Genomic DNA, 20,515 nt, shown 5'->3' with positions numbered 1-20,515 from the left:
TCTAAGTAGGGCTCCAAGGGGGAGTATGTACTCAACGAGATATACACTTGAAGGGGTGCTTCTGTCCATCCAATTTAAATTTTGGCTAAGGTTAAACTTTGACTAGTTTAAAATAGAAAACTAATAAATTTATCATATTTTCTCTTCATATAATGTGATAGCTAACGTGTGTTTATCAAAGTAATTAATATGGTCATCATCATATCATCTCATGTCATATGATATGAAGGAATATCCGAATATGGTGGGGCTTGTTAGATTCAAATTTTAGATTAAATTTTATTTTACACATCAGTGAATTTGATTTGCCTGCTTTCCTCGAAGTTGCTTGAGAGTGCAAAAGAGAATGAGAGGATTTATACTCGATACCGGAAAATATGATGTGATGGAAAAAAAAAAAAATTGCTCTAGCATTTTGGGGGTTTAAATTTGGTAATTTTACACAAAGCAAGCAGAGGAAAACAGAGGCCTAGCTAACTACCAACCAACCAAACAATATCACAATCCACAAATTAGGAGGGAAAGTTCAGCAGAGTAGCTCATTCACCGCCTACCATTACCATGGCCTTCTCTGCTCTTCCTCTACCTCTCTCCACACCCTCTCCCTCCACTCAAACCTCAATAGCCAACCCTCCTGAAAACCTCTCGTCCTCAGCCCTCCCACTCCCAAAACTCAAAACCCCAACCATTCGCTCCCGCCTCGGCAAACTCTGCCAAGAAGGCCAACCTCTCCTTGCCCGCCAACTGTTTGATACTCTTCCTCGCCCAACAACCGTTCTCTGGAACACCATCATCATTGGGTTCATTTGCAACAACATGCCCAATGAAGCCCTCTTGTTCTATGGCCAGATGAAGGCCTCCTCTCCCCACCTCAAGTCTGACCCTTACACTTATTCTTCTACCCTGAAGGCGTGTGCTGATACCCGCAATTTCAAGATGGGTAAAGCCCTGCATTGCCATGTTCTTCGGTCCCTACCGAATCCCAGCAGGATTGTGTGCAATTCACTTTTGAATATGTACTCTGCTTGCTATAATGACTTTGATTATTCCGAGTATGATTTAGTACGTAGAGTGTTTGATACAATGCGTAAGAGAAATGTGGTTGCGTGGAATACGTTGGTTTCGTGGTATGTTAAGACTGAGAGATATGCAGAAGCAGTCAAGCAATTTAGGATGATGATGAGCATGAGAATAACACCGAGTGCTGTCAGTTTTGTCAATGTTTTCCCTGCCCTTTCCGCTATGGGAGACTTTAAAAATGCGAATGTTTTATATGGTATGCTTCTTAGATTGGGTGATGAATATGTGAATGACTTGTTTGCCGTGAGCTCAGCAATATTTATGTATGCCGAACTTGGTTGCCTTGATTATGCTAGGAAGATTTTTGACTATTGTTTAGAGAGAAACACAGAGATTTGGAACACCATGATTGGTGCGTATGTTCAAAATAACCTTCCTGTTGAAGCAATCAGCCTTTTCTTTCAAGCTGTGAAGTCAGAACAGGCTATTCTTGATGAGGTGACTTTTCTATCAGCTTTAACTGCATGTTCACAGTTGCAACAGTTGGAATTAGCTGGACAACTACATGCTTTTATTATCAAGCATTTGAGAGTGATGCCTGTTATTTTACAAAATGCGACTATCGTGATGTATTCAAGGTGCAATTCTGTTGAGATGTCTTTCAAAATATTTGATAAAATGCCCGAGAGGGATGTTGTTTCGTGGAATACTATGGTTTCTGCATTCGTTCAAAATGGGTTAGATGATGAAGCTTTAATGCTTGTTTATGAGATGCAAAAGCAAAAGTTTATGATTGATTCCGTAACTGTAACTGCTCTACTTTCGGCTTCATCAAATCTTAGAAACCTGGATATTGGAAAGCAGACCCATGCTTATCTTATTAGGCACGGAATACAATTTGAGGGGATGGACAGTTATCTCATTGACATGTATGCTAAATCTGGTTCAGTAAGGATTGCAGAACGAATTTTCAAAAAAGAGTACACCCATGATAGAGATCAGGCCACTTGGAATTCTATGATTGCTGGATACACACAGAATGGGCTAACTGAAGAAGCTTTTGTTGTCTTTAGGCAGATGCTTGAGCAGAATCTAATACCAAATGCTGTCACCTTAGCATCAATTCTCCCAGCTTGTAATCCAGTGGGAAACATAGATATGGGTAAGCAGCTCCATGCATTCTCTATCCGCCAGTACCTTGACCAAAATGTATTTGTCAGAACTGCCCTAATTGATGTGTACTCCAAATGTGGCGCAATCACTTATGCTGAAAATGTATTTACTGGAACCCATGAGAAGAATTCTGTCACATACACCACAATGATACTGGGATATGGTCAACATGGAATGGGTGAGAGAGCTCTCTCTTTGTTTCACTCAATGCAGAGATCTGGCATTGTACCTGATGCCATTACCTTTGTTGCAGTCTTGTCTGCCTGTAGTTATGCTGGTTTGGTTGATGACGGTCTTTCTATATATGATTCAATGAAAAGGGAGTACAATATTAAACCATTAACGGCACACTATTGTTGTATAGCAGACATGTTAGGGAGAGTTGGAAGAGTGGTTGAAGCTTATGAATTTGTCAAAGGGTTGGGCGAAGAGGGTGATGTGATGGAAATTTGGGGATCACTCCTTGGGGCGTGCAGAATTCATAAACATTTTGAATTGGGAAAGATTGTTGCTGAGAAATTGCTTGAAATAGAGGCAGGAAATGGCAAGACTGGCTACCATGTCTTGCTCTCAAATATTTATGCCGAGGAAGGAAAGTGGGAAAATGTTGACAGAGTGAGGAAACAAATGAGGGAAAAAGGCTTGAGAAAGGAGACTGGATGTAGTTGGATTGAGATTACCGGTTTTCTGAACTGTTTTGTGTCTAGGGACCAAAAGCACCCTCAGTGTGATGAGATATATGATATGTTGGAGGAATTGACTATGACAATGAAAGATACTGGTTATAGGCCTTCTCCCAGTTCCCCTTTAGATGCAATGTTGGAACCTAATGAGTGATGAAGCGTACTGGATAAAGAATTGTTGCCATCTTATGCTTTCATTCAATGTGGTGGACTACTTCAACAAATATGCTTGTAAAGTATCCACCATCTGGTGGTGTACTTATCACAGCATCCACAACTCCTTTCCAGGCTCCATAACAAGAAGTGATATATTCCATGAAGACAGTGTTCATGTAAATTGCTTTCATTCAATGTGGTGGACTACTTCAACAAATCTGCTTGTAAAGTATCCACCATCTGGTGGTGTACTTATCACAGCATCCACAACTCCTTTCCAGGCTCCATAACAAGAAGTGATATATTCCATGAAGACAGTGTTCATGTAAATTGCTTTGGATCAATCATTTGTCCCTGTGGACACGACAGTAATCCTTTTTCAGATGCTTTTCCTCTAGCTCCCAAAAAGGACATATGGACTGGAGTAAATGGTTCAATCTTCCTAAAATTATGGATGGTCCGGTTTGGCACAAGGGAGACAGATAGTTATGGACAACTATTATATTGGCTGCTTTCCGGCAAGTATATTGGCATGTCTTGTTAATTGATTTTAACTTCATCTTAGGTTTATGTTATCCAACACGACACTTGTATTTACAGATGGAACTCTCCTGTTATGCTAATTTGGATTTTGGGCAGGTCAGCAGTTGTCCAAAGCAGGTTTTCTCAGATGGTGCTCGCGTCTGTCCATATGGCCTTTGGTAGTGTACTTGGACACTGGGATCTGGGCCAGAGTAATGTAATAAGCTGCCATCTCGGAAAGGCATTATCCATATTATTCAGGTCAGTTAAAAAGCATGTTTTGTGTCTATAGTAGTGTTGTGCATGGTCATGACTCATCCTTAGTTAAATGATTCTTTGATCTTTGATGGAATACCCTGCATGAGTAGTGGCTCTTTTCTTCCATTTGGCTTAGTATTGAGCGTGCCCTGTATTATATTGGTCGCTCTTCTTCCAAGAAATCTTGAAAATGTTTTATGTTTTGTGCTCTATAGCACTTAGAAGGCTATTATAACTGCTTAAATTATGAGACACAGATATAGAACAGGCCATCTTGACGGTTCTATTTCACCCTCAAATCAGACCAGTTTGCATTTGCACTGGGAGGATAAATTGGTCAAAGAAGCTATTTTTACTTCAATTTGGGCCTTTCTGTTTTTGGTTTGTTTTTCTTAATGTTGGTTTAGAACAAAATAATAAGTACTAGTTCCTTCATAAACAACCAAAAAAATAATATTTCGTATTTTTTAAGAATAATTTGGCAATAATAATTTAAGAAGGGTGCGTGCTAAATTGCCGATAAGTGTATGTAGATGTGAATTTGCAGCATGATAATTTTTTGCCATGAAGGCCACCAGAAATGTTTGTTAAGGAATTCAGTAATGTGTCATCCGTAATTTATGAGATGAGCACAGTATATATTTGTTACCTTGCATTCTTATACTTTAATGTTACATATATGGTTAAAATGAAGTATAGATACGAATCATGTTCTTCGCATCCTAAAAAATATTAAATTGCTCAAATGGTTACAGAGTCACATACCGCCATGAATGCTAACTGTTCATTTATTTGGAGGTGAAAATTGTCGTAATTCTGAAAATGAAAAATTGAAATTTGTGTCACAGGGCACCTGAGGAAACCATATTTGGCCGTGGGACTCTCCATCAAGAACTTAAACAGAGAACTCTGTTTTCCTTTGGCCATTGAAGTGAGTTCTGGTGCTACAGCCGGGCATTTTCCTCTGCGCAGAAATCGGAGGAAGTCATTTCACTAGGTATTCTTATTGATTTATTTACTTTGTATAACTTCACTATCTTCTACGTACTATGTTTTCTTTGTTGCCAAGATTTCACGGATTCTTTTGCCAATTTTAAATTTGTTGTGCTGTGCGGAGATGATTCTTCACCTTTTTACTTAAAAGACCATATGATTTTATGAAAATTCTATGGTATTGGACTTTACTGCTTTTTTCCTTTTCCGTTTGAGGATGAAATCCAATTGCTTGCTTACTTTTATGTTAAATATAAACACCGTTGTGTGGTAATCCAGAATTCATCAGGGCTCACAAACCAATGGTCGGAGGGCCCCCACATTTGTTCTTTAGTTTGGTCTCCAAGTCTTTCTGGAAACTACTTCCTCAACAAGATAACATGAAAGCTTTGGGACAATAAAACCGAATTTTCTACAGAATGCCAGCAAAGGCATGACATCACTTTCTTGGCTGGGCCAAGGAAAGTTCCAAGAATTGAGCGGTCTATAGGAAACACCAAAATCCATGTGAATGCATTGACGCAGCACATGATATATATAAAAGCTACAGATCGTCCTAATCGATCTTCACAAGTCACAAGTCACAAGTGAAAGCTTGAACTAGAACCATCTCTCTAATCTCTATCTGAGTTCCTTCGTGTTGTCTCCAAAATGAAGAAAGCTGCAGAGCTAGTTTTCATTCCTTCCCCAGGTGTTGGCCATCTCGTGTCTGCAGTCGAGATTGCAAAGCTCTTGGTTGCTCGAGACGACCAACTTTTCATCACAGTGCTCACCATGAAGCTACCTTTTGACTGCATGCCCAAGGGTACTGTTGATGCCTACACAGACTCCATGTCACAACGTATCAAGTTCGTTGATCTCCCGGAGGAAGCCATAGAGACTCGGGGCATCAACCCTAACCTCTTCCTCAAGTTTTTCATTGAGAATCATAAGGCCCACGTTAAAGATGCTGTCACCAAACTCACTGAGTTAGATCAGTCCGATTTCAAGCCTAGGCTTGCTGGGTTTGTCATCGACCTATTCTGCACCTCTATGATAGACGTGGCCGATAAATTTGGGGTTCCTACGTACATCTTCTTCACCTCCAGCTCAGGGTTTCTTGGTCTCATGTTTCACCTCCAAACCCTTCATGATGAGCAAAAAAAGGACTGCATTGAGTTCAAGGACTCGGATGCTAAGTTGGTTGTGCCGAGTTTTGTCAACCCATTGCCTGGATCAGTCTTACCTGGTGTGTTTCTGGACAAGCATGGCGCCGCTGAATTCATCAACCATGCCAGAAGGTTTAGAGAAACCAAGGGTATTTTGGTAAACACATTCATTGAGCTAGAATCGCATGCCCTTCACTCTATTTCTGACGATGGCAAAACTCCACCACTGTACCCAGTGGGACCCATACTGAACTTGAAGAGTGACGATAACCATGAAGGTTCGGAAATCTTAAAGTGGCTTGATGATCACCTCCGCGTCTGTAGTGTTCCTCCGCTTTGGGAGCATGGGAAGCTTTGGTGAGGACCAGGTGAGAGAGATAGCGTGCGCACTGGAGCACAGTGGGCTTTGCTTGTGGTCCCTACGCCAGCCCCACCAAAGGGGATGGTTGCGTTCCCAAGTGATTATGCAGATCACAAGGGAGTTTTGCCGGAAGGGTTCTCGACCGGACGGTTGGGATTGGCAAGGTTATAGGATGGGCTCCGCAAGTGGCCATCTTAGCTCACCGGCAATCGGAGGGTTCGTATCCCATTGCGGGTGGAATTCAACGCTGAGAGTCTCTGGCATGGTGTGCCGGTTGCCACATGGCCAATGTACGCGGAGCAACAACTAAATGCCTTTCAACTGGTGAATGATTTGGGTTTGGCAGTGGAAATTAAGATGAGTTATAGGAGGGACGATCAAGTGGTGGTGAGTGCAGAGGAGATAGAGAGAGGAATAAAAGAGGTGATGAAGCATGATAGTGATCAAAGAAAGAGGGTGAAGGAGATGAGTGAGAAGTGCAAGAAAGCCTTGATGGACGATGGATCCTCACACTCTTCATTGGGTCATTTTATAGATCAGCTTTTCCTTTGACTCATTCGGGAGTCCAATTGGTAATTACTAGTTAATACGAGTTTATGAGTATTTTTGTACTAACTTGAAAGCAATGGAAGAGATGACTCTACTTTTTGTAGTGGTATTCTAATCTCTACTACGACTTCTCGGACGCCAAGCCAACAAGCAATTTGTTATTTATCATTTTCGTCATTATAGTTTTTGTTAGTTGCTGATTTATTAGTTGTCTTCTTTACTATTTATTCTTCGGTCAACTTTCTAGCTACTTAAAGACAAGAAATTATAGCGACCGAACGGGTCTAATTTGATAAAAAATAATTTTAATTTGTAAACTAATGTTCTTAGTTTGAACTCCTATGATATGATTGTAGCGTGTATGTACCACCATATGCTAAACTAATGTTCTTACTATTTATTCATCGGTCAACTTTCTAAGCTTCATGGTTGGAGCTTCTTTTTTCTTTTTTCTTTTTGCCTTTTTCCATTTAGATTACACAAGAAGGATTTCTACGATGACATTTTGTCTTGTTGTTCCCCTGAAGCTCACAGCATCTTTCTTTCAGCTGCTATATGCCAAAACAATGGTCCGGTTTATAATGCAATATTCTAGTTTACTATGACTGGTCGGGGCCCACAAATCAATTTGCTCTTTGGCTGGGCTTCTTGGTAATTTTAGGCTTTGTTTGGTATTCATATGTGGGGGTTTCTCAAATAATTTTATTTGAGGGACATTCTTTAGGATTCCCTATCAATTTTTTTTTTTTTCAACAATCTAAACCATCCATTTTTTAAGTCTACATTTATAGATTATCCTTGCAAAAAATTAGACGAATCAAAAACCATTTCGACATCCAATTGTATCCGACAAAATCAATGAATATAGTGTTTCAAGAAAGTACTAAAATTTCAATAATTCAATCGAGTGGTTAAATGATATAGGATTCAAGTGATTTTTTTGTAGAAATGATCTTTGAATGATTATCTAAACAATAGATGGTTTGGATTAGTAAAATACAATGTGGAGTGGGTCTTACAAGGGTGTTACTCAAATAAAGGATCTCTCAATGGAAGCTATATATATATATATATATTAAATTTTTAGATTTCAATTTATGCCCAAAATTTCAAGTTTTCATATTTCAAGTTGGGCTTACAAGATTACAATGATGATGATGATGATGTTGATGGAGGCTTTGAACAACAACAACGAGGCCATGACGCATAAGGCTCTCGAGTTGTTGATCGAATTGCCCGGGACCGAGCCTAGGGTTCTTCAGGCGGCAGAGAGAGTAGGTTGGGGAGGGGCGGATCTATAGGCCTTAAGTCTAGGTCAAGACGGTAGATTTCTAAGGTTGGTTCAAGGTCTGCAATGAGAGAGAGAGAGAGAGAGAGAGAGAGAGAGAGAGAGGAGGAGGAGGAGGAGGAGGGGGGAAAGGAGGGAATGGGTTTTTTTTTTTCCCTGTTTTAAAATTTTAAAATTTTAAAAAATATATATATATATATATATATATTTCACACATCAGCCCCAATTAAATATTCCTAATTGAATTTATATATTTTTTAGGTCAAAATCCCTAATTAAATTTAGGGATCTTTCATTTTAAGATATAATTTACTAATTTGAAAAATAGAAATACAATTTCACCTAATTAGCATAAGGCGAAAGACCAAAAAGTAATACATACTTTTACCAAAATAAAATCAAAGAACATTAAAATTACAACATATGCCATTATGCCATTATTATCAAATTTTAGTATTTAGTTTTAAACCAAAACTTACTGCGTCAAAATGACATCAAAAAACCCAAAACTTAATCAGAAACAACAGACACTCAAATTGAATCATAACCCATTCGTGCGACTTTTCATCTTCAACTCCAGAAACCGCTTCAACAGTTCTACAAAATTCCCCAAAATCTCAGAAGATTGTTCGCACCAACGACGATGACTACCAACGATTGAAGCCGATTCTTCATTCTCTCTTTCGACAAATAACGGTAAGGAAATCAAAGCTCTAATACCTACTCTTCATTCTTCATTTTGCAATGTAATTTAGGATTTGGGTTTAGTTTTGGTTTCAAAACCTCTAAAAACTAAAAATCACTAGAGAAAGAGAAAGAGACGGAGCTTGAGAGAGGAACTCTTTTCTTCATTGCAGAAAACGAAAAATGCACGGTTTAGTCTCTAGTTCTTTAGGGTTTAGACTTTCCTAATCTTTCCATTTGGCAATGAGATAGAGCTTGCTAGAGAAACGCTTTTTGGCATCATTCACAGTGAGAGAAGAAAGCATATATCTGTTTTCTACATTGCAGAAAACATAAACTGTAGTGAAGTTTATGTTTTGACAGAGGAGGGGGAATGGTAGAGCAGAAGATCAAGAGCAGGAAGAGAGGTATGGGTAGAATGAAAAGAAGGGGTAGGTGGAAGGTATGGATAGTGTGTCGGAGAAGGTAGGTGGGGGAAGGGATGAAGGAGAAGGGGTGGTATAGAGAGGCGGTGTGTGTTGGGTGAAATGATGAGTGGGACGGGTGCGAAAAGCAAGCTGACATACAGAACGGTTGAGAGCCGGGGAGGCTGATGTGAGGAGTGGGGAGGGCGGGTGGGAGAGGCCAAGACCGCTGTATGCGGTTGTGGCTGGGGGAAAGAGAGAGCGGAATGAAGGGGAAGGTTGAGGTGTATGGGAAGTAGAGGCATAGTGAGGAGGTGGGGCTGCCAGAAGGGAGAATGAAGGAGGAAGGGTGGTTGTAGCAGGTTGGGTGGGTGGAACGGTAGAGGTGTGGGGCTGGATGTTGCGGAGTTTGTCAAGAATGAGGGACTGAAAAGTGGATAATTGGTTGGTGAGTTGAGTATGGAAGGCGGAGTTGGAGGAGGAGAGAGAAGTGAGGGAGGTTTGGATGTCAGTCTGATGGGCTTCGAGAGAAAAGACAGAGTCGACAACACCGTCAAGTTGGGATTGGAGGTGGTCATGGCGACCATCAACGGAGGTGGCACTGAGGTCCTTATCAGAGATCGAGAGATGTGGGGTTTTGTCCATGCGGGCTCTGATACCAGTTGATAAGGTCTGGCTTTACAGAAAGACAGAAAATAGCAGAATAGTACAGAAAGACGTTAATAAAAGAGTAAGGAAATGAAGGAAAGTTTCAATTGTCATTCAGCTTGTGCCAACAAACAGCTCATTACATCTTTATAGATAACCCCAGATGATTGGGGACAGGTGGCGACAATCCCAAGGTAGATCTGCTACTCATTGTTATTCTCAGTGGCCTCGTTTATTTAATGAGAAATGAGACTTGGGAATGAGAAATCAATTACTTTCCTCTGTTTGGTAAGTTTAGAAATGAGAAATCGTTGTCTGGCCTATGGGAAAGTTAGGGAAAGTGAAGCCATCCTCCCAACTTGGGTTTTGTTTTCCTCATCATGGGAAAGTTTGGGGAAATGAACCAACATTAAATAAACATTTTTCATGACCATTTTGTCCTATTAACAATTTAGAATTACAGTATATTATTAAATGCATTCTTTTTTTATTTAATTTAATATGGGTATAATTAAAAATTTGTACAAACTTTGTTTTCCATTCCTACTCAAAACAAACATGGAAAAGGAAATAAAGTGTTATCTCCTTACTTTCCCAAGTATACCAAACGTGAAATGAATCTTCCATTTCCCATCCCGGAAATGACATGGGAAATTATTTCATCAAATTCATTCCGTGAACCAAACGAGGCCTTTAGTGCTAAGGAAAGACAGAGGACACTAGTCCCATAACCAAGTGGGCCTTCGAGATATTGGGCTTGCGGGTCTAAGAGGAGAGGCTGTACCATGGATGGTCCGGTTTGGCACAAGGGAGACAGCTAGCTATGGACAACTGTTATATTGGCTGCTTTCCAGCAAGTATATTGGCATGTCTTGTTAATTGATTTGATTTTAACTTCATCTTAGGTTTATGTTATCCAACACGACACTTGTATTTACAGATGGAACTCTACTGTTATGCTAATTTGGATTTTGGGCAGGTCAGCAGTTGTCCAAAGCAGGTTTTCTCAGATGGTTGCTCGCGTCTGTCCATATGGCCTAGTGTACTTGGACACTGGGATCTGGGCCAGAGTAATGTAATAAGCTGCCATCTCGGAAAGGCATTATCCATGTTATTCAGGCAGTTAAAAAGCATGTTTTCTGTCTATAGTAGTGTTGTGCATGGTCATGACTCATATCCTTAGTTAAATGATTCTTTGATCTTTGATGGAATACCCTGCATGAGTAGTGGCTCTTTTCTTCCATTTGGCTTAGTATTGAGCGTGCCCTGTATTACATTGGTCGCTCTTCTTCCAAGAAGTCTTGAATTATGAGACCCAGATATAGAACAGGCCATCTTGACGGTTCTATTTCACCCTCAAATCAGACCAGTTTGCATTTGTTCTGTTTTTTGTTTCTTTTTCTTAATGTTGGTTTAGAACAAAATAATAAACCACCAAAAAAATGATATTTCGTATTTTTTAAGAATAATTTGCAGCATGTCAAATTTTTGCCGTGAAGGCCACCAGAAATGTTAAGGAATTTGTTGGAGAAAGATGGATATGAGAGAATATGGAAGTGAGTTTTTAAACAGAAAACTGAAGCCTTATTGATTTCCTAAAATTCATTGCAAAACTAGGCCATCTTATTGGCTATTTATAATAACATTCAGACCTTTTCATAACAAACGTAACTCTTGGATTAGTTCCAAGAGTTGCAGACACTACTCTAGACTTCTAATGAGATACAACTCTTCCTAAACATAGCTCTTCTCAAGAGACACAACTCTATTTAACAACTGATACATCTTACAAGGAGAAAATGCATTACGTTTAACGCTCCCTCTTAATGCATTTGTCCTGCGACATTTAGCTTTTCTCTGAAATAGTAGAACTTTTCTCTTGGAAGTGCTTTTGTAAAAACATCTGCAATCTGCTCATTAGTACCACAAAATTTCAATTCAATCTCTCCATTTTCAACCAATTTTCTGATAAAATGATGACGAAGTTCTATGTGCTTTGACCTGCTATGAAAGACTGGGTTCTTTGTCATGGCAATTGTGGACATGTTATCATAGTACAAATTTGTTGGAGTGTTTTGTTCTTGATGAAGATCTGCTAATATTCTTCTAATCCAAACTGCTTCACATCCTGTACTTGTGGCTGATATATATTCTACTTCGGCTGTTGATAATGCCACTGTATTTTGCTTCTTCGACGACCACGATATAATTTTACTTCCCAAGAAAAACACATGCCTAGATGTGCTTCTTCTATCATCAATTGCACTAGCCCAATCACTGTCTGTGAACCCAACTAAAATGCCTTCTATCTCTTGTGTATATTTGATGCCATATCCTTTGGTTCCTTGCACATATCTTAGTATTCTTTTAACAGTAGCAAAATGATGATTACTTGGATAATTCATGAATCGAGATACAACACTAACTGCATGAACTATGTCTGGCCTTGTATTAGATAAATAAATAAGTGAGCCAACAATACTTCTATACATAGAAGCATCAACTCTTGGTGCTCCATCATTACTTGAAAGCTTTAAATTAATTGCCATTGGAGTATCCATTGGCTTGCAGTTCAACATATTGAACCTTTTCAAGAGATTTTCTGCATACTTTTCTTGATACATAAAAATCCCTTTTTCCGATTGTTGGACTTGAATTCCTAGAAAATACTTCTTAGAACCCAAATCAGTCATCTCGTATTCTTTCATCATGTCCTTCTTGAATGCTTCTACCATCCTTGGTTTGGTACTTGTGTAAATCAAGTCATCAACATAAATACACATAATAAGAAAATCATGTGTACCTACTTTCTTGAGATAGAATTATGGCTCACTTGGACTTCTTACAAATCCACTTTGACTGAAATATTGATCAATTTTGCTATTTCAAGCTCTTGGTGCTTGCTTTAAGCTGTATAGTGCTTTCTGAAGTCAACAAACTTTGTCTTCATTTCCCTTTTCAATATATCCTTGCGGCTACTCCACGTAAAGTTCTTCTTCAAGTTTTCCATTCAAAAAAGCGGACTTGACATCCAATTGAAGAACTTGAGTTTTCAATTGTGCTGCCGAAGCCAACATAGTTCGTATAGTTTCCATTCATACAACCGGAGCAAACGTTTCATTGAAATCTACTCCAGGTTGTTGAGAATAGCCTTTGGCAACCAACCGAGTCTTATGCTTTTGGATTGAGTCATCTTCATTGTATTTTGTCTTGTAGAAGGCCGATCAACAAGTTCCCGCGTAGAATTTTTCTTGATAACTCTAATTTCTTCTTCCATTGCGTCTTGCCAAATTTTTTCTTTCACTGCTTCCTCAAATTTTTGAGCCTCCAAAGCTCAAAGCAAGATCACACGACTCATATATGTCTGCCAATGAACGTGTTCTTATATTTAGTCTAGGAGTTGAATCTGGTGAACTAGGATCAGATGTTCTTGCACTCGGAATTGAACTTCTTGCCCTTGAAATTGGACTTTGAGGTAGCAGAGATTCTTCTAAATTTGATGTTTCTGGTTCCTCGAAAAGTCTCGGTATTTCACCTTGTTCATTTTCCCATCTCCATACCTTGAATTCATCAAAAATAACATATCTAAAAATTACCAACTTATTAGTTCTTGGATCAATCAATCTGTATGCCTTGGACTTGTCACTATAGCCCACAAAAATATATTTTTCACCCTTTTCATCAAACTTTTCTCTCCTTTGAGAAGGAACATGTGCATATGCCATGCAACCAAAGATCTTAAAGAAACCAACCTTTGGCTTAAACACATGCCATGCTTCGAAATGAGTCATATCCTTGACAAACTTGGTAGGTGACCTGTTGAGAATAAACACTGAGGTATGAATTGCTTCAGCCCAAAACACATTTGGCAGACCTTTCGCTTTTAACATGCTTCTTGCCATTTCCACAATGGTTCAATTTCTTCATTCCACAACACTGTTTTGTTGTGGAGTGTAGCTTGCTGTCAATTCTCTTTTTATTCCATTGGTTTAGCAAAATTCTGAAAATTCATTTGATGTGAACTCTCCACCACGATCAGTTCTCAACGTCTTCATATTGTATCCACTTTGTTTCTCTCCATAGGCCTTACATTGCTTGAAAAAAGTGAATGCTTATGACTTTTGTTCTAGAAAATGAACCCACATCATCCTGCTATAGTCATCAACAAAGAGAAGAAAGTATTTCTTGCCATTAAAAGATGGTGTTCGAGTCAGCCCGCATATATCTGCATGTGCCAACTCAAGAGGGGCTCTTGCTTTCCATGTTGATTGTGAAAATGGTAAGCGGTGGAATTTTCCAAAAATACAACCTTCTCATATTTCTTTCTCAGACTAAACGGAAGGAAGGCCAACCACCATATCTTTCTAGTGTAAAAGCTATAGACTTCTTTGATTTAGATGTCCATATCTCATATGCCACAATAGTGATTCTTCTACATTTTCAGCTTCCAAAACATAGTTTTCTTTTGATGTCATGATCAACAGAAAGACTTTGTTTGCCATCACTTTTATCTTAGCCACTACAATGTTATTCTTTTTATCAGAAATAACACAGTGATCATCATCAAATTTAACAGAGAAGCCTTTTTGTAGGAGTTGTCCTACACTTAATAAATTTTGTGCCAAGTTAGGAACATATAGCACATCATAGATTAGTTTTGGTGCACCTTCTCGAGTTTGAACAGAGATAATACCCTTGCCTTCCATGTTGTGAAGCTTTCCATCTCCGAGCTTGACTTGTGAATTCACATTTTCTTCAAATTTGACAAAACATTGTCTGTTTTCCATCATGTGGTTACTGCATCCGCTATCCATGTACCATATACTTGTGGTTCTTGACGAGCGCTGAGACATGTATAAAATAGTTGCTCTGGAGAGTCATTATTTTATGTGAAATTGGCTTCATTATTTTTCTGATATCTGCAATATCTTTGAGAATGGTTGGGTATTCTGCATCAGGTACACCTACACCGACAATCTGCACTTTTGTGCCTAGTTTTTTTACAAAGATGACATTCAGGGACAAGGTTACCATTCTGGTTGTTTTGATGGCTGCGTCCTTGCTGATTGTTGTTGTTATAGTTGTCTTTGTTGTAATTCTTCCGCCAATGAGATTCTCCTTTACTTTTTCTGTTTTGAGACTTATGAGATTCTCCTTTTTGTTTTTCTTCTTTCTCCTTCGAATCCAATTTGGATTGAAAGGCTTGCTTCAAGGATTGGTCTGTAGACCTATTAATCCTTTTTTCATGTGCTTCCAAAGAACCAATTAGTTCATGGAGCGAAAGTGCAGCGAGATCTTTTGAATCCTCTATTGCTGCAACAACATGATCGTTAGAAGATTGCGTAGAGTTTTTGGTGGAAGATTGCGTAGAGTTTTCTCTACAATTTTCTTGTTTGGAATTGTATCCCCATAACTTCTAATTTGGTTAACAATTCCAAAAACTTTTGTGAAGAAAACCTGAATGAACTCATTCTCCTTCATTAATAAATTATCAAACTCTCGCCACAGGATTGGAGTTTGATGGAGATCACTTTCTGTGAACCTTGGAACTCAATTTTGAGTATTTCCCAAGCATTTTTTGATGTAGTTGCAGAAAGTAATCTTGGAAAGAGATTTTTGCTTACTCCCTATTGAATTAGGAATAAAGCATTGGCATTAAGTGCTTGCTTTGATTCCGGTGTCGCTTTTCCTGTCGAAGTTTTTTCCGGTTCCTCGTAACCATCTTCTACAAGATCCCAAATATCTTGAGAGATGAACAAGGTCTTCATTTGTAGGCTCTAATATTCATAATTCTCTCCATCGAAAATAGGCATTAAATTTTGAATATTTCCAATGGTTGAGGAATTTGAACTTGATGCCATGATTAACACAGCGGGGGATCGATTGGCTCTGATATACCAAATTTGTTGGAGAAAGATGGATATGAGAGAATATGGAAGAGAGTTTTTAAAAAGAAAACTGAAGCTTTATTGATTTCCCAAAATTAATTACAAAACTAGGCCATCTTATTGGCTATTTATAATAACATTCAGACTCTTTCATAACAGACATAACTCTTGGATTAGTTCCAAGAGTTGCAGATACAACTCTAGACTTTTAATGAGATACAACTCTTCCTAAACATAGCTCTTCTAAAGAGATACAACTCTACTTAAAAACTGATACATCTTACAAGGAGAAAATGCATTACGTTTAACATAATTCAGTAATGTGTTATCCATAATTTATGAGATGAGCACAGTATATATTTGTTACCTGGCATTCTTATACTTTAATGTTACATATATGGCTAAATGAAGTACAGATACGAATCATGTTCTTCGACTCCTAAAAAATATTAAATTGCACGAATGGTTAACCATGAATGGTAACTGTTCATTCATTTGGAGGTGAAAATGGTCATAATCCTGAAAATGAAAATTGTAATTTGTGTCACAGGGCACCTGAGGAAACCATATTTGGCCGTGGGACTCTCCATCAAGAACTTAAACAGCGAACTCTGTTTTCCTTTGGCCATTAAAGTGAGTTCTGGTGCTACAGCCGGGCATTTTCCTCTCTGCAGAAATGGGGGGAAGTCGTTTGACTAGGTATTCTTATTGATTTATTTACTCTGTATAACTTCACTATCTTCTACGCACTATGTTTTCTTTATTGCCAAGATTTCACGGATTCTTTTGCCAAGTTTAAATTTGTTATGCTGTGCGGAGATGATTCTTCACCTTTTTACTTAAAAGACCATATGATTTTATGAAAATTCTATGGTATTGGACTTTACTGCTTTTTTCCTTTTCCGTTTGAGGATGAAATCCAATTGCGTGCTTACTTTTATGTTAAATATAAGCATCGTTGTGTGGTAATCCAGGATTCGTCAGGGCTCACAAACCAATGGTCGGAGGGCCCCCACATTTGTTCTTTAGTTTGGTCTCTAAGTCTTTCTGAAAACTACTTCCTCAACAAGATAACATGAAAGCTTTGAGACAATGAGACCGACTTTTCTACAGAATGCCAGCAAAGGCATGACATCACTTTCTTGGCTGGGCCAAGGAAAGTCACAAGAATTGAGCGGTCTATATGTAGAACCATGTCCACATACTCATAGGCTCATCATATTTTTATACGGACATATTGTGTACCACATACTAATATAATAGGCCAATCTTTATTAGAGAGATAATGCACAATATGGTATAAAAATATGGTATTTTTCATATATAAAAGCTTATCGTCGTAATCCATCTTCACAAGTCACAATTGTAAGCTTGAACTAGAACCATCTCTCTAATTTCTTTCTGAGTTGCTTCGTGTTGTCTCCAAAATGAAGAAAGCTGCAGAGCTAGTTTTCATTCCTGCCCTAGGTGTTGGCCATCTCATGTCTGCAGTCGAGATTGCGAAGCTTTTGGTTGCCCGAGACGACCAACTTTTCATCACAGTGCTCATCATGAAGCTACCTTTTGACTCCATGCCCAAGGGTACTGTTGATGCCTACACATACTCCATGTCACAACGTATCAAGTTCGTCGATCTCCCGGAGGAAGCCATAGAGACTCGGGGCATCAACCCTAACCTCTTCATCAAGTTTTTCATTGAGAATCATAAGGCCCACGTTAAAGATGCTATCAACAAACTCACTGAGTCAGATCAGTCCGATTCCAAGCCTAGGCTTGCTGGGTTTGTCATCGACATGTTCTGCACCTCTATGATAGACGTGGCCAATGAATTTGGGGTCCCTACGTACATCTTCTTCACATCCAGCGCAGGGTTTCTTGGGCTCATGTTTCACCTCCAAACCCTTCATGATGAGCAGAACAAGGACTGCACTGAGTTCAAGGACTCGGACACTGAGTTGGTTGTGTCGAGTTTTGTCAACCCATTGCCTGCTGGATCAGTCTTACCTGGTATGTTTCTGGACCAGCATGGCGCCGCTGAATTCATCAACCATGCCAGAAGGTTTAGAGAAACCAAGGGTATTTTGGTAAACACCTTCATCGAGCTAGAATCGCATGCCCTTCACTCTATTTCTGACTATGGCAAAAGTCCACCACTGTACCCAGTAGGACCCATAATGAACTTGAAGAGTGACGATAACCATGAAGGTTCGGAAATCTTAAAGTGGCTTGATGATCAGCCTCCGTCGTGTGTAGTGTTCCTCTGCTTTGGGAGCATGGGAAGCTTTGGGGAGGACCAGGTGAAAGAGATAGCGTGTGCGCTGGAACACAGTGGGCTTCGGTTTTTGTGGTCCCTACGCCAAGCCCCACCAAAGGGGATGATTGCGCTCCCAAGTGATTATGCAGATCACAAGGGAGTCTTGCCGGAAGGGTTCCTCAATCGGACGGTTGGGCTTGGCAAGGTTATAGGATGGGCTCCACAAGTGGCCATCTTAGCTCACCGGGCAATCGGAGGGTTCGTATCCCATTGCGGGTGGAATTCAACGTTGGAGAGTCTATGGCATGGTGTGCCGGTTGCCACATGGCCAATGTACGCGGAGCAACAACTAAATGCCTTTCAACTGTTGAGGGATTTGGGTTTGGCAGTGGAAATTAAGATGAGTTATAAGGGGGACGATCAAGTGGTGGTGAGTGCAGAGGAGATAGAGAGAGGAATAAAAGAGGTGATGGAGCATGATAGTGATCAAAGAAAGAGGGTGAAGGAGATGAGTGAGAAGTGCAAGAAAGCCTTGATGGACGGTGGATCCTCACACTCTGCATTGGGTCGTTTTATAGATCAGCTTTTCCCTTGACTCATTCGGAAGTCCAATTGGTAATTACTTGTTAATCTGAGTTAATGAGTATTTCTGTATTAACTTGAAAGCGATGGAAGAGATGACGTTTTAGTCCACAGTGCTCGAGTTATTTATCATTTTCATCTTTATAGTTTTTGTTAGTTGCTGATTTATTAGTTGTCTTCTTTACTATTTATTCTTCAGTCAACTTTCTAGCTACTGAAAGACAAGAAATTATAGCTAACGAACGGGTCTAACTCGGTAAAAAAATAATTTTGACTCGTAAACTAATGCTCTTAGTTAATATGATATGGTGGTAGTGTTTATGTACCACCGTATACTAAAAACCAAAAAATTATCGGCTAAGATTCATGGTTGGTCCTTCTTTTTATCATTTATCATTTTGCCTTTTTCCATTTAGATAGGAAGGCTTTCTACGATGCCGTTTTGTCTTGTTGTTTCCATAAAGCTCACATCATCTTTCTTTCAGCTGCAATATGCCAAAACAATGGTCCTGTTTATAATGCAATATTCTAGTTTACTATGACTTGTCGGGGCCCACAAATCAATTTGCTCTTTGGCTGGGCTTCTTAGTAATTTTAGGCTTCGTTTGATGTGTGTGTGTATATATATATATATATATATATATATATATTATGTTAATTTTTTATTGTGGAATTTTTTAAATAATTTTATTTAATGGACACTTTTTAAGGTCATTTACGAATTTTTTTTCAACAATCCAAACTATCTATTTAGGCCCAAAATTTCAAGTTCTCATATTTCAATTTGGGTTAACAAAACTACAGTGATGATGGACTAATTCGAACTAATTCAAGACAATATCAGTATTTAATTCAGTTCATAACAATTCACCGTACCAAACAATCCTTCGAGGTCAATTTTTAGTCCCTATATTTTGAGTTTTTTTTTTTTCCATTTTTGTGTTATGTAGGTGTATCTTTGGCACTTTTAGTGTATTGTAATTGTAGTTTGCTACCTTTCTTAACCGCGGTCTGATTTGCTAAACCCAATTGATTTCCAAGACTGAAACTTGAGGTGGATTTCTCCTGTGCGATAACCAAATGTTGGCACGTCAGATTTTCATCATGAAAATTAACAACATCAATTATTTGGATAGAGATTAAACACTCGGCAAACCACGTCATAATCGTGAGAGCCAAAATTGTCAACATAAAAGAAGGAAAGTTGTCGGTGTAAAAATTGTATTGTAAACAAAAGCAGCACATCACTTGCATCGTTGGGCTATGTTTTCAATTCCTCTACGTAACTATATGAATAATTGCTTAATTTATTGCCAGGCGGCAATCTGTTCTTTTACTAATGAGCTTGGGGAGAAAGCTTCTGACCAATGCCAGCAAAGGCATGACGTCATCACTGTATCTTGACCTAAGCAAAGAGTATTAATTCCGACATTCAATTGTGGCAATATATATTAGGGAAATGCTAGCAACCTTCTCTCCAACCTTCTCTTTAGATTTTTTCTTTTTAGCTTGACACGTCATTTTTTTTACACTTAAAATAATGTTATTAATATATTATACAAGCTAATTTTTGCTTTCTAAGTTTATCTTTATTAAATGTATTCAATTTATTCCCAAAAAATTCACAACTTTTTTACTATCTTATTAAAAAAAAATTAATGACAATTTTTTATTTATTTAAGAAAATGTCTACTCTTTAAAAAAAAGGAAATGTCCATTTTTTTTAACATCAAGTTTAGACTTTTTTTAAATTTTTTTAAAAAGGACATTTTCTCTTTTTTTTTAAAAGCAAAATTTTCTTTAAAAAAATAATTTACGTTAAAAAAAATTTAATAAAATGATAAGAAAATTTTGATTTTTTTTTGATAAATTAAATATATTTAATAAGAGTAAACTTGAAAAGT

General features: G+C 38.5%; 1 protein-coding gene and 2 pseudogenes across 6 annotated transcripts; all 3 read left to right on the top strand.

Moving 5' to 3' along the window:
- Positions 1 to 185: 185 nt before the first annotated feature.
- On the top strand, positions 186 to 11,233 carry LOC103328984 (Tetratricopeptide repeat (TPR)-like superfamily protein). 4 transcript variants are annotated; one of them, XM_089049786.1, is made up of 4 exons: positions 186 to 3,550; positions 3,680 to 3,815; positions 4,661 to 4,809; positions 10,875 to 11,233. In XM_089049786.1, exon 1 carries the CDS (start codon positions 562 to 564, stop codon positions 3,028 to 3,030), a length of 2,469 nt encoding a protein of 822 aa, XP_088905912.1. In that variant the 5' UTR covers positions 186 to 561; the 3' UTR covers positions 3,031 to 3,550; positions 3,680 to 3,815; positions 4,661 to 4,809; positions 10,875 to 11,233. The 4 variants fall into 4 exon arrangements, with proteins under 4 accessions (XP_088905912.1, XP_088905913.1, XP_088905911.1 ...); XM_089049787.1 differs by having other exon boundaries at positions 10,872 to 11,233; XM_089049785.1 differs by having other exon boundaries at positions 10,867 to 11,233.
- Positions 5,454 to 7,043, top strand: LOC103328985 (UDP-glycosyltransferase 71A16 pseudogene; annotated as a pseudogene). The gene has a single exon (XR_016125928.1). The product of XR_016125928.1 is annotated as a UDP-glycosyltransferase 71A16 pseudogene (transcript).
- Positions 11,234 to 16,990: 5,757 nt separating the features above from the next.
- On the top strand, positions 16,991 to 18,722 carry LOC103328986 (UDP-glycosyltransferase 71A16 pseudogene; annotated as a pseudogene). The gene has a single exon (XR_016125927.1). The product of XR_016125927.1 is annotated as a UDP-glycosyltransferase 71A16 pseudogene (transcript).
- Positions 18,723 to 20,515: the final 1,793 nt, after the last annotated feature.

This window comes from Prunus mume, linkage group LG4 (assembly GCF_029339155.1).
Source record: "Prunus mume cultivar Tortuosa linkage group LG4, ASM2933915v1, whole genome shotgun sequence".
Taxonomy (NCBI): Eukaryota; Viridiplantae; Streptophyta; class Magnoliopsida; order Rosales; family Rosaceae; genus Prunus; species Prunus mume.
The sequence above is the reverse complement of the archived record's forward strand: the minus strand, read 5'-3'. Positions and strand labels throughout refer to the sequence as shown.

Excerpts from the sequence above, each read along its gene's own strand:
- LOC103328984 (XM_089049786.1), top strand. The coding sequence starts at position 562 with ATGGCCTTCTCTGCTCTTCCTCTACCTCTCTCCACACCCTCTCCCTCC.